At 35.2% G+C, this 14548-nt stretch overlaps 1 protein-coding gene across 1 annotated transcript in view; it reads right to left on the bottom strand.

Annotated features, from left to right (window-relative positions):
* CFAP47 (cilia and flagella associated protein 47) overlaps nt 1-14548 on the bottom strand; it is a 431032-nt gene that overhangs the window by 306873 nt on the left and 109611 nt on the right. The window contains 1 exon segment of the mRNA XM_082377789.1: nt 13475-13696. Within this exon segment, the coding sequence (XP_082233915.1) occupies nt 13475-13696 (222 nt within the window).

Here is a 14548-nt window from a genome sequence, read left to right as displayed (position 1 = left end):
ATATTATAAAACTGAAAAATACCTGCAAAACGTTTGAACACAATAGAACATCTATTAGATAGATCATTAATCACCCTATGTTCATGGAATGCCTATCACCACGTATGCCTGAATATAGAAAACTCCAATGTAATATAATCCATTGCCTATTTTTCCAGAGAACATCCAAAAATTGTGGCCTCTTTGATTATATAAATTTATAGTATCTGAAGCAGCAAATATCTATTTATATTATTATATACATGTAATAGCATATACATGTATATAATTTATATTTTAAAATATATTTTTTCACTGTCATATTTCTTTAAATGTTTTTATCCGAAGTCTTCATATGCATGTCCACTACCACCAGAATCACTCTATAGCCATCTAATACAAATCTGGCAGGAGTGTTTTCCAGTGGGGATTTGGGTGTTTAGGGCTAACTCATTGAGTGCGCAGAGAAGGCCACTTACCGTAAGCATTTAACAGAGAATTTACCATAAGCATTTAACAGAGAATGCCAGATCTAGTACTTAACTCTATAAACACCCTCAGCAGTTTGCAGTCCTGTAACTAGTGAAAAGTGGGAAAAAGAAAAAGCAGAAAGATGACTCTGAAAGCTCAAACCTTAAAGATAGCACAGATGAATGAGAAGAGGAAGGCCATGTTTGTGGGAGTGGGAGCAGACAGCATGGTTCCAGAATTGTTAAGTTTGCTGTGGCCCTGGGCCAGTCAAAGCTAGTGGAAGAAATCATGTTGCATACATAAAGCTCCTTTGTTTGGAAAACAAACATCATTCCTTCTCTGATTTTGACGCATTTCCCATCTGCATTTGCATTATTCCTGTGTATCTTCATTACACTGGAATTACTATAGGTTTAAATAAAATCTAATTTTAATGGTACACCACTCCTTAGCAGAAGTAGCCGCACTAAAGCCTATGTAAGAATTCAATGAGATGATGTCCATTAACTTGAAATCCTAGAGGTAAAACAAACAGCTCAGAGTCTTATGAAGAAACTGGAATACTTCCTTGCATGCAAAGCTAAGACAGGATCTCAAGAGGAAATAGTTGCTTCTATCAAATGCAACTGACAGCCTAAGGAAAACTATCAGGGAACCACTAAACTGAGAGTTTCCTGAAGAGGGAGACCACACAGTATTCATTTGAGTATTCCATAGTGCTCAGCAGAGAGTAGGCCCTCAGTAGCAAATTGAGGCCAAAGAATGCATTTTTGCATTGTTAAAGACAAGACAACAGGTCCAAAATGGAGCTGCTTATACTAAGCCCCACTTCACCAAATCAAGACTTCTTACAGTTTTGCGTCTCCCAGAAATGGAATCTTAAACCAGTCAATCAGGAATCGCCTGATCAGCACTACTTACGTTATCTGCCTGACAGACACCTGCCATTCCCTAAAGTAAAGTAAGCTTGGAATAACCAATCTGCTTTTTTTGCTGTAGAGGCAGAAAACTTTTCCTTTCTTCCCTTCTAAATTCGTTGGCTGGTCGAGTAATCAAATTGACATAAGACAGATTAACAGGGGAAAAAAACAAATTTAATTACGTACCTAGGAGAGCCCCACAAAGACATGAAGACTCAAAGGTAGTCAGGCAGTTGAGGTTTACATACTATGCTGAGCTTAGGAGAAGGGGGTAGGGATCTGGGGCTTCAAAGAGGAGGAAGAAAATTCACGGGAAGATGGGAAGTACAAGTGTTTGGTAAACAAATGTCTGCCATGCCATGAAAATAAGTCTTTCTGCTGTAAAAAGTTCTTGCTGGTAACAGCTCTCTTCCTGGGACAGGCCCCCTATCTAAATTCTTTTAAGCAGTTACAGGAGACGTAAAATGCTTTTCATGAGTCTGCTGGTTCTCAATTGCCATTAGCTCAAAACAATCCCCACGCCAAAGGGGGACATTTGGGGGTGACATATTCTGTTCCCTCTCACTGCCTCAGTTCAACTTCCTGTTCTTGCCCCCTTCTGCCTATAAAAATCTCTTGCCTTTTATACCTCTTCAGAGCTCCTTTCTATCTGCTAGATTGAATGCTGACTGATGAATTGCTGAAAGCCAGGAAGATATTTAAAATTTACTCAGCTGAATTTTGTTCTTTAACAGCACTTTACAGAGGCTGCTTTGAAGTGAGGGGTAGCAGAATAAGCCACCCTAAAATATGCCTCTTTGGCATACCAATTATTTGGAGAAACTGCAGAGACAGGAGAAGCTTTGAAAACAGAGTAGAAGTTATCCATTTGTAAGGGAAATCTACATTTGTAAAGCAAATTTACATTAGAAAGGGGGCCTGCATCCCCTTTAAGTTACTACAGATAACTTTTCCACTGAGGAGACTTATCTGGCAGGGCAATCTTTCTTTACCAAACATTGCCTCCTCTCACCTTCCAGTAAATTCCACCCCCCTGCCACCCTTTGAAGCCTTAGACCCCTGTTCACCTTAGGTCAGGACTGCACATAAACCTCAATCCTCTGGCTGCCTTCTGAGTCATATCTTTCTGAGGCTACCATACTACTTACATAGGTAATTGAGTATGGTTTTTTTCCTCCTGTTAATCTTTTATTCTTAGGGTTTAGCCAAGAACTTAGAAGGGTAAAGGAATAATTCGTTTTCCTCCTCTACATGAGACTTGTTTCATTCTTTTCATTCTGAATATATCTCAAGGCCTAACTTCATCAAACGATAAGACAATATTTACAATTATCTTTTGTCAATAGATTTTATGTGTGGTTAGTAGTTTTATAGAGTTGACTCTTATAATTGATTTGATTACATTTTACATTTGATTACATTTATGCTAGGTTTTCTATTTGAACCTTCTTCTGAGTTTACAGAGTAGAAGAAAATTAATTGAAATGAGTTATTAAATTCTAAACTTAATCTGCAAAATTATACTTTCTCGTTTACTGTGTAAAACATATAATTTCACTTGTACAGAACTCCTCACTCACATCAAATTTAAATGGGAAAGCTAATAACATTTATGATTATTTTGAACCTTAATACATTTATTTCCATAATGAAACATACGCACATATCTTGGATTAACAACCCAATTTTATTAACCATACTGTCACTTTCTAAATGTTGAAGAATTTTATCACAGCCAACATATCCTGATAGGCATGTATTTGCTGATAAAAGAGCAATAAATTTGAATAGCCTGGCTTTAATTCCAAAATCATTCTTCCATACCTGCATCCTCATACCATAAAATGTCAAAACAGAAACCACCCATGTTAATGTTAACACTACTGGGAGCTGTGACAATAATAATGCTCCAAGAATAACATGACGATCACAAGTACCATAGAGTTTAATGATGCTATCAGAAAACTGATTTTTATAATGCACAAACAATAAGGATTTATTTAAGTAACGAAACTTCTTTCTTTTGTTCACAGTTAATACTCCATTAGATTTTAAAAGCACAACGAACTTTGTAAAACAAGAAGACCATTAGAATTTTTGCCTTATTGAATTGGAGCATTTAATTTATCGCATGAACCATTAAGGACCAAGTGTAGGAAGTGGTAAAATTAAAAGTCTTGTGCTTTCTATTTTAAACTCATAAAAATTTAAATAAAATTCCCATTTTATCTAATGAAAACACAACAACCTACAGACTGGGAGAAAATATTTACAAATGATGTGACCCACAAGGGCTTAATTTCCAAAATACACAAACAATTCACACAATTGAATAACAAAAAAACAAACAACCCAATCAAAAAATGGGCAGAAGACCTAAATAGACAATTTTCCAAAGAAGACATACGGATGGATAACAGGCACATGAAAAGATGCTCATCATTGCTAATTATCACAGAAATGCAAATCAAAACTACAGTGAGGTACCACCTCACACCAGTCAGAATGGCTATCATTAAAAAGTCTACAAATAATAAATGCTAGAGAGGGTGTGGAGAAAAGGAAACCCTACTACACTGTTGGTGGGAATGTAAATTGGTGCAGCCACTATGAAAACCTCCAGTACGGAGGTTCCTCAAAAAACTAAAAATAAAGTTGTCATATGATCCAGCAATCCCACTCCTGGGCATATACCCAGACAAAACTATAATTTGAAAAGATACATGCACCCCAATGTCCATTGCAGCACTACTTACAATAGCCAAGACATGGAAACAACCTTAATGTCCATTGAAAGATGAATGGATAAACAAGATGTGGGATATATATACAATGGGATATTACTCAGCCATTAAAATGAATGAAATAATGCCATTTGCAGCAGCATGGATGGAACTAGAGATTATCATGCTAAGTGAAGTAAGTCAGAAAGAGAAAGACAAATATGATATGATATCACTTATATGTGGAATCTAAAATACGACACAGGGCTTTCCTGGTGGCACAGTGGTTAAGAATCTGCCTACCAATGCAGGGGACACGGGTTTGAGCCCTGGTCCGGGAAGATCCCACATGCCACAGAGCAACTAAGTCCATGCACCACAACTACTGAGCCTGAGCTCTAGAGCCCGCAAGCCACAATTACTGAAGCTTGTGCGCCTAGAGCCCATGCTCTGCAACAAGAGAAGCCACCACAATGAGAAGCCTGCGCACCGCAACAAAGAGTAGCCCCCGCTCACCACAACTAGAGAAAACCCACAAGCAGCAACGAACACCCAGGGCAGCCAAAAATAAATAAATAAATAAATAAATTTATTAAAAAATAAATAAAATACAACACAAATGAACGTATCTACGAAACAGAAACAGACTCACAGACATAGAGAACAGACTTGTGGTTGCCAAGAGGGATGGGGTGGGGGAGGGAAGGATTGGGAGTTTGGGATTAGTAGATGTAAACTATTATATACAGGATGGATAAACAACAAGGTCCTACTGTATAGCACAGGGAACTATATTCAATATCCTGTGATAAGCCATAATGGAAAAGAATATGAAAAAGTATATACATATATATATATATATATATATACACACACACACACACACACACATATATATGTATACAACTGAGTCACTTTGCTGTACAACACAGATTAACGCAACATTGTAAATCAACTATATTTCAGTAAAAAAATTTTTTAGAAAATAATAACTTTCATATGAAAAAGTAATGTTAAAAAAACACCAAATTGAAGTCTCTTTAGAGTAATCGCTTAGAAACTTGTTAAATATGTATGTAAAATGCCATTAACTTCTATTAAGATCTTATTTTCTAAAGAAAAATACAGTCTTTTCCTTATGTGAAAAGTGAGTGGGGTTGAATAGATGATCTTTGGGTTCATTTCCAGTTTATTTATTATTTTTAATTTGTATTGGAGTATAGTTGCTTTACAATATTGTGTTAGTTTACACAGTACAGCAAAGTGAATCAGCTATACGTATACATATATCCCCTCTTTTTTGGATTTCCTTCTCATTTAGGTCATCACAGAGCACTGGGTAGAGTTCCCTGTGCTGTAGGTTCTCATTAGTTATCTATTTTATACATAGTATCAAGAGTATATATGTCAATCCCAATCTCCCCATTCATCCCACCCCCTTCAGTAAATTTTTTAAAAATAAAAATAAAAGACACACTTGACAAATACTGGTTTTCTGGCATTCTTATAACAACATTTATTTCTAATATAACAGATTTTTAAAATATTCTATTTCGTGAAATAATATCACAAGAATCAGTTTTCAGTATGCCACTAATGGTTATCACACTGGAATAATTTAAGAAAACATTTTGGCATATGAAAGCCATAGATCATAATTTATTTAAATTAATAATAATAATCTACTATGCATCATGTAATACACATTTTATTATTTCTAATACTTTTTATCAACCAAAGAAGTTTAAGAATTATCATTGTCAATTTTACAGATATTGAAATTGGAGCTTAAACAGGTTAAGTACTTTGTACAAAGTCACAAAAGTACAAAAGAGCTAGAATTGAAGTCTGCATCTGATTCAAAAGTCATGCTCTTTAATCCACTTCACTGCACTGTTCCAGAATCACTTCTTATGCTGTTGCTTTGAAATATTTCCATTCTTAGATGAAACTCCATTAAATAAGATACTATAATGGTCATGCAAAAGTAAGAAGGATATAAAGTTTTTAAAGATAAAAGAAGTGAAATCAATGGAAATAAATTTATTGGGCTGGCCAAAAAGTTTGTTCGGTTTTAAGTAAAAATAGACGTTTTTCATTTTCACCAAGAACTTTATTGAACAACGTATTCCTTAACCGAATGAACTTTTTGGCCAACCCAATACTTATAAAGGGAAGAGGGTTAGTTTTTCTAAGTATACTTATTTTGGTGTATGAACAATTTGTTTAAAAATCAATGAGTCCAACAGAATGGGAATGGTTCCATAAACAACGGTATCTCTTTGTAATTAAAAGTGATGTTTGTGAAGAGTTTTTAACAAAACAGGGAAATGTTTATGCTAAGTTAAAAAAGCAGGATTAAAATATGTTTAGAAGAGAATCTCAACTAAGAAATAAATATGCATAAAATTGACTTGAAGGAAATACAGTAAAATGTTAACCGAAGTTAAAAAAAAATCAATGGAATTAGAAAGTAACAGTTATAGCAGTCTTATGTGATATCCTACTTTACAGTTTCAATGAAGGGTATATGATGTTTATATTCTGCTTCTATTTTGAGTTTTATATTATGGAAAATACAAATCAAAAAAGTTTATTTTTTAAATAAAAATCACATCATAAAAATGATTACTGGTTATAAACAAATGAAATTATATAAAAGGATGTTAGGTACTATATTAGTCTGCTCAGGCTGTCATAACAGAATACCATAGGCTGGGTGACTTAAACAACAGAAATTTATTTTCTCACAGTTTTGGAGGCAAGAAGTCCAAGAACAAGCAAGGTGCCAGCCAATTCAGTTTCTGGTGAGACCTCTCTTCCTAAGAAGGCAGCTTAGGGTCCCACCCTTATGACATCTTTAACCATAATTACATCCTAAAGGTCCTGTCTCCAAATACAGTCATAATGGGGGTTAGGGCTTCAACAAGTGAATTCTAGGGAGACACAATTCATTCTATAACAGGCACAAAAGACAGGAAACATTAAGCATATTATTTCAAATACAGCAATATAAAATTTATTGTAAAATATAACACCCAATTTATATATTTTTTTAATAATAGAAGACACATGGCATTGTTATGATCTGAAATATGTACCTCCAAAAGTCGTATGTTAAAAACCTAACCCTCAGTATTCCAGAATGTAACTGTATTTGGAGTTAAGGCCTTTAAAGAGGTGATTAAGGTAAAATGAAGCCCTGAGAGTGGGCCCTAATCCAATCTGACTGGTGTCCTTATAAGAAGATGGAGTTTAGACACACAGAGAGACACCAGCGGGGTGTGCACACATAAGAAAGACCATGTAAGGACACAGAGAGAAGACGGCCATCTGCAAGCCAAGCCAGAGGCCTCAGAAGAGAACCAATCTGCAGACACCTTGATCTTGCACTTCCAGCCTCCAGAACTGTGAGAATATAAATTTCTGTTGTTTAAGGCTGCCAGTCTGTGGTGTTTTGTTATGGTTTTTCTAGCAAACTAATATAGGTATTATGGAATAAATGACTTAAAGTTATTTTTAAGACTTTATAGTTTAATATTATACATAATGTTCAATGTATGACATTCATAGTACATACCCCACCTTTCTCCAACTTGACCCTCTCTCACTGGAATCTCTCCTAGAATGCAAATCCTTTACCTTTTCTTCTTTTACCCCTAATTTTTATATTTCACAAAATATTCCTGTTTTATGACTGTCCTGAGATCCAATTTCAAAGTTTTATTTCTTTCACCACATAAGCTCAAAAACGAAAGCTCTGTGAGTGACAATGTTAATAAATAAATGTTTAATGAACATTGGCCACATTCCATGTTATCAATGACTCTGGGTGTTAGAGATGCCAGATGAATGAGATGTGCTTCCTGTCCTCAGCATGCTTAAAAATTAGTGGGGTACACAGACTCATGAATAAATCAGTGGTGTTGAAAATAATTTACACTGTTATACACAGCTGTGCTGTTTTCCTTAACAGAATCTTCCTCATTCTCCCACCCAGACTGGCTGTAGAGGAACAGGGGGAAATGTAGACTTGGATCTTCACATATCTTAGTCTCTTCTAACCTGAACAGTCTCTTTACAGTAACTCTGTTCTTTGGGATAAATAGTCAAAATGGGATAAATAGTCAAAATTTCAGACCTTCCCATCCCCCCAACAAGATGGCATCTGGGAAGAGGCAGATTTATATTCTACTAAATAAAGCTTCAACTTCAGGTTTCCTCACTTTTATGAGCCTCTTCTAAAGCTATGTATGTAATTTTTGTATTTAGAATTTGATATTATTTTATAAAGAAGGGATCTCCAAATTGTGTAAGGCCTCTCAGAACATGGATCAGCCCTGCAGTGGGCTTTCATGAGGTAGGGGAGACGGGCTCTTGTGTCTGTACATGCATCTGTCACTACTTTTCTGGATCCTCAGTCTCTGTGGAAATGCCCCCTCTCTACCTGGAGCCTACTGGCATGTTGCCATCTGATACTGAGGCCTGAGATAGGGATCCTGAGTCTCTCCTCTTAGTCTCACCCAGGACCAAGAGGGTCTCATAACTGACTCAGCCACTTCCCAGTCATCATATATTTTTCATTAATGCTGTGGCTGCAGAGCCAGCCATCTCCTACTCTTCTACCTATTCAATGGAGTCCCTCTCATTTAGTCAGGCTCCATAAAAGATTGCCTGGGTCTTAACTCAGTCACCTTCAGTGACTTTGAAACTCCTATATCCCTTCCAACCACAAGAAACTTAAGCCAGTTTTGGCTATTGACATGACAGTGAGAGCCTAAGACACAAAGAAAAAATATTTTGTTCAGTACCATGTCTAATTTTTAAGACCACAGTATTGCTAGGGACAGAAAAATTCTGATTTGGAAATTAAAAAAAAAAAAAAAATGAACACTGAAACTTTCATTTGCATTCCTGCTATAAGTGCCCTCTTCTTACCCTTCATCCCCATTCCTGCTAAAGGACCTGAACACCTCTGGCCAACTATGGAGTAAATTCCACATGAAAAGAAACATAAAAATATGATATTTCAAAATATATTAACCACATTACATAAATAACTACAAGTAACAAATGCTATTTAGTGGTACAGGAGCATGGATGATGGAGTAATAAGGCTGCCTATGGATGTGGAGAGTTCCAGTGGACAAGGATACTGCAAATGTAGGCAGAGGAAGTGGTATAAGTTTACCAACACTCCCCTGACACTTTTTTTTTATATGAACAAAACTTTTATTTAAAAAAAAATTTTTTAACACCTTTATTGGAGTATAATTGCTTTACAATGGTGTGTTAGTTTCTGCTGTATAACAAAGTGAATCAGCTATATGTATACATATATCCCCATATTCCCTCCCTCTTCTGTCTCCCTCCCTCCCTCCCTATCCCACCCCTCTAGGTGGTCACAAAGCACTGAGCTGATCTCCCTGTGCTATGCGGCTGCTTCCCACTAGCTATCTATTTTACATTTGGTAGTGTATATAAGTCCATGCCACTCTCTCACTTCGTCCCAGCTTACCCTTGCCCCTCACCATGTCCTCAAGTCCATTCTCTACGTCTGCGTCTTTATTCGTGTCCTGCCCCTAGGTTCATCAGAACCATTTATTTATTTACTTATTTTTTTAGATTCCATATATATGTGTTAGGATACAGTATTTGTTTTTCTCTTTCTGACTTACTTCACTCTATATGACAGACTCTAGGTCCATCCACCTCATCACAAATAACTCAATTTCGTTTCTTTTTATGGCTGAGTATTATTCCATTGTATATATGTGCCACATCTTCTTTATCCATTCATCTGTTGATGGACACTTAGGTTGTTTCCATGTCCTGGCTACTGTAAATAGTGCTGCGATGAATATTGTGGTACATGACTCTTTTTGAATTATGGTTCTCTCAGGATACATGCCCAGTAGTGGGATTGCTGCATCATATGGTAGTTCTATTTTTAGTTTTTTAAGGAACCTCCATACTGTTCTCCATAGTGGCTGCATCAATTTACATTCCCACCAACAGTGCAAGAGGGTTCACTTTTTCCTCCAGCTCCCTTTTTCGTTCTCAAGATTGCTTTGGTTATTTGGGGTCTTTTGTGTTTCCATACAAATTGTGAATTTTTTTGTTCTAGTTCGGTGAAATATGCCAGTGGTAGTTTGATAGGGATTGCATTGAATCTGTAGATTGCTTTGGGTAGTAGAGTCATTTTCACAGTGTTGATTCTTCCAATCCAAGAAAATGGTATATCTCTCCATCTATTTGTATCATCTTTCTTTCATCAGTGTCTTATAGTTTTCTGCATAAAGGTCTTTTGTCCCCTTAGGTAGGTTTATTCCTAGGTATATTATTCTTTTGGTTGCAATGGTAAATGGGAGTGTTTCCTTAATTTCTCTTTCAGATTTTCATCATTAGTGCATAGGAATGAAAGAGATTTCTGTGCATTAATTTTGTATCCTGCTACTTTACCAAATTCATTGATTAGCTCTGGTAGTTTTCTGGTAGCATCCTTAGGATATTCTATGTATAGTATCATGTCATCTGCAAACAGTGACAGCTTTACTTCTTCTTTTCCCATTTGGATTCCTTTTATTTCTTTTTCTTCTCTGATCGCTGTGGCTAAAACTTCCAAAACTATGTTGCATAATAGTGGTGAGAGTGAGCATCCTTGTCTTGCTCCTGATTTTAGAGGAAATGGTTTCAGTTTTTCACCACTGAGAACGATGTTGGCTGTGGGTTTGTTATATATGGCCTTTATTATGTTGAGGTAAGTTCCCTCTATGCCTACTTTCTGGAGAGTTTTTATCATAAATGGGTGTTGAATTTTGTTGAAAGCTTTTTCTGCATCTATTGAGATTATCATATGGTTTTTATCCTTCAATTTGTTAATATGATGTATCACCTTGACTGATTTTCATATATTGAAGAATCCTTGCATTCCTGGGATAAACCCCACTTGATTATGGTGTATGATCCTTTTGATGTGTTGTTGGATTCTGTTTGCTAGTATTTTGTTGAGGATTTTTGCATCTATGTTCATCAGTGATATTGGTCTGTAGTTTTCTTTTTTTGTGTGACATCTTTGGTTTTGGTATCAGGGTGATGGTGGCCTCATAGAATGAGTCTGGGAGTGTTTCTCCCTCTGCTATATTTTGGAAGTCTTTGAGAAGGATAGGTGTTAGCTCTTCTCTAAATGTTTGATAGAATTTGCCTGTGAAGCCATCTGGTCCTGGGCTTTTGTTTGTTGGAAGATTTTTAATCACAGTTTCAATTACAGTGCTTGTGATTGGTCTGTTCATATTTTCTATTTCTTCGTGCTTCTGTCTCGGAACATTGTGCTCTTCTAAGACTTTGTTCATTTCTTCCAGTTTGTCCATTTTACTGGCATATAGTTGCTTGTAGTAATCTCTCATGATCCTTTGTATTTCTGCAGTGTCAGTTATTACTTCTCTGTTTTCATTTCTAATTCTGTTGATTTAAGTCTTCTCCCTTTTTTCTTGATGAGCCTGACTAATGGTTTATCAATTTTGTTTATCTTCTCAAAGAACCAGCTTTTAGTTTTATTGATCTTTGCTATCGTTTCCTTCATTTCTTTTTCATTTATTTCTGAACTGATCTTTATGATTTCTTTCCTTCTGCTAACTTTGGGTTTTTTTGTTGTTGTTGTTGTTCTTCTTTCTCTAATTGCTTTAGCTGTAAGGTTAGGTTGTTTATTTGAGATGTTTCTTGTTTCTTAAGGTACGATTGTATTGCTATAAACTTCCCTCTTAGAACTGCTTTTGCTGTATCCCACAGGTTTTTGGTTGTCGTGTTTTCATTGTCATTTGTTTCTAGGTATTTTTTGATTTCCTCTTTGATTTCTTCAGTGATCTCTTGGTTATTTAGTAGCATATTGTCTAACCTCCATGTGTTTGTGTTTTTTACAGTTGTTTTCCTGTAATTGATATCTAGTCTCATAGTGTTGTGGTCAGAAAAGATACTTGATACGATTTCAATTTTTTTAAATTTACCAAGGCTTGATTTGTGACCCAAGATATGATCTATCCTGGAGAATGTTCCATGACTACTTGAGAAGAAAATGTATTCTATTATTTTTGGATGGAATCTCCTATAAATATCAATTAAGTCCATCTTGTTTAATGTGTCATTTAAAGCTTGTGTTTCCTTATTTATTTTCATTTTGGATGATCTGTCCATTGGTGAAAGTGGGGTGTTAAAGCCCCCTACTATGATTGTGTCAGTGTCAATTTCCCTTTTTATGGCTGTTAGCATTTGCCTTATGTATTGAAGTTCTCCTATGTTGGGTGCATAAATATTTACAATTGCTATATCTTCTTCTTGGATTGATCCCTTGATCATTATGTAGTGTCTTATTTGTCTCTTGTAATAGTCTTTATTTTAAAGTCTATTTTGTCTGATATGAGAATTGCTACTCCAGCTTTCTTTTGATTTCCATTTGCATGGAATATCTTTCTCCATCCCCTCACTTTCAGTCTGTATGGGTCTCTAGGTCTGAAGTGGATCTCTTGTAGACAGCATATATATGGGTCTTCTTTTTGTATCCATTCAGCCAGTCTATGTCTTTTGGTGGGAGCATTTATTCCATTTACATTTGAGGTAATTCTCGACATGTATGTTCCTATTACCATTTTCTTAATTGTTTTGGGTTTCTTCTTGTAGGTTTTTTCCTTCTCTTGTGTTTCCTGCCTAGAGAAGTTCCTTTCCCCTGACTCTTTTAATGAACATTATTTTCCCATTTCTTGGTCAATTGCCACTTAATGTCTGCAGAGGAACACAGACATTATGATGACAAGTATTTTTCCAGTATTTTCTATCAACCATTTTTGGAAAATTTCATATGCTTATTATTTGAATATTAAGACACTTTAATATGCAGACTAATAGTTCACAGTATCCAGGACTTGAGATTATATTAACAGTAATCTGAGGAATAAATTTATTGGTTTCATCCCTTTTTTAACTCAATAGATTTCTATATTTGTCTTACCTGAAGGTTCTCAAAATGAGTTCATGGACCACAAGTATCAGTATCACTGCAAACTTATTATAAATGCAAATTAGCATCATATTCTCTGTGAGGAAGAACCCGTACCTGTTTAACACACCATCACAATGATTTGGATGCATGATAAAGTTTGGGAATGACTGCCTTAGATTATAAATTCAATAGGTCATAAAATGCTTATTTTCTATTATTTCTCTAAGGTACGTATTACAGGGTTATGTATATTGTAGAAACTTAGTAAATATTTTATAAAAAGACAAATAATATCAAAGCCTGTCTATCTATCTACCCACCCATCTACTTACTTATCTATCCATCCATGCCACAGTTACATTTTTAAATTAGTACATCCATGCTCTTACCTGAGAAAGTCACGAAGTGAAGAATGTTGCAAATGAAGTTGAATCACCCTTTCAGTGTAATCCACAGGTAAAGACTGACTTGAAGTAATTCCAGGTGGTATTTTTCCACTCAAGTGGAGCATCACATCATAAATGGTCTTATTACATTTGGAAAAGTCACTCTGTCTGAAAAATTTTTTGGGTGATGGAGCTGATGAGTAGAATTGTATTTTATACACATTCCTATGGGAAAACAATTTTAAAATTATAAACGTCTCACAATGTTATAGAAAAAAAAAACTATTCTCAATGACTAAATAAAATTCTATTTAAAATCAAAGAAGAAACTACAAAATTCACTTCATTTACCTATTTGTTAGTAAAAATTAGATTTTTTTTATAACCTCAGAGCTTTCCATTATCTTGTTTTAAGCACACATCCTTATCTAATGTTGCTACTGTCAAGTCCAAAAGATTGGATTGTGATTAGAAAATGTTAAGTGCTTTGGAAAAACAGAATAAGGGTTAAATTCTGGACTCATTACCTACCAACTGTGTGAGTATAATGAGTTTATTTAAACTTAATGAACTCAATTTTGTACACTATAAATTAGAGATAATAATGCCTATAATAATTTCCAAGAAAGATTTCAAACGTTCATCATACATATATCAATATATACAAATTTATATATATTTTCTCAATATTTATACTTTAATAGTCAGAAGGGCACATGCTGCACACTGGCTGCATGAGTGGAGATTCTCATTTTAAAGATAAAGTCCAGAAATCTATTGTTTCCACATATTTTTCTGTTTTTTAAATAACACAATATAATCTCTATTTCCTGATATCTCCCATACCAAGTTGTGATGCATGTTAATTTTTAAATGGAGTAAAAAATTCCAACTAATTCTTGCTGCCTACAGTTTATCAAATATCTAATACTACACTGCTTATTTGTTTGCTAGCAATGAGAGTCACAAATGCATCACTCGCTTACACTGACAAATAAAAAGTACCCAAGGGGCCATTGTGAATGGCAGTTCTCCAGTTTAGTAGCTAGTAGGTCTGTATAGCATATACAAGAAAAA

The sequence above is a fragment of the Balaenoptera borealis genome, assembly GCF_965194805.1.
Source record: "Balaenoptera borealis genome assembly, chromosome: X".
NCBI lineage: Eukaryota > Metazoa > Chordata > Mammalia > Artiodactyla > Balaenopteridae > Balaenoptera > Balaenoptera borealis.
Note: the sequence above shows the minus strand (reverse complement) of the source record. Positions and strands in the feature narration are given on the sequence as shown.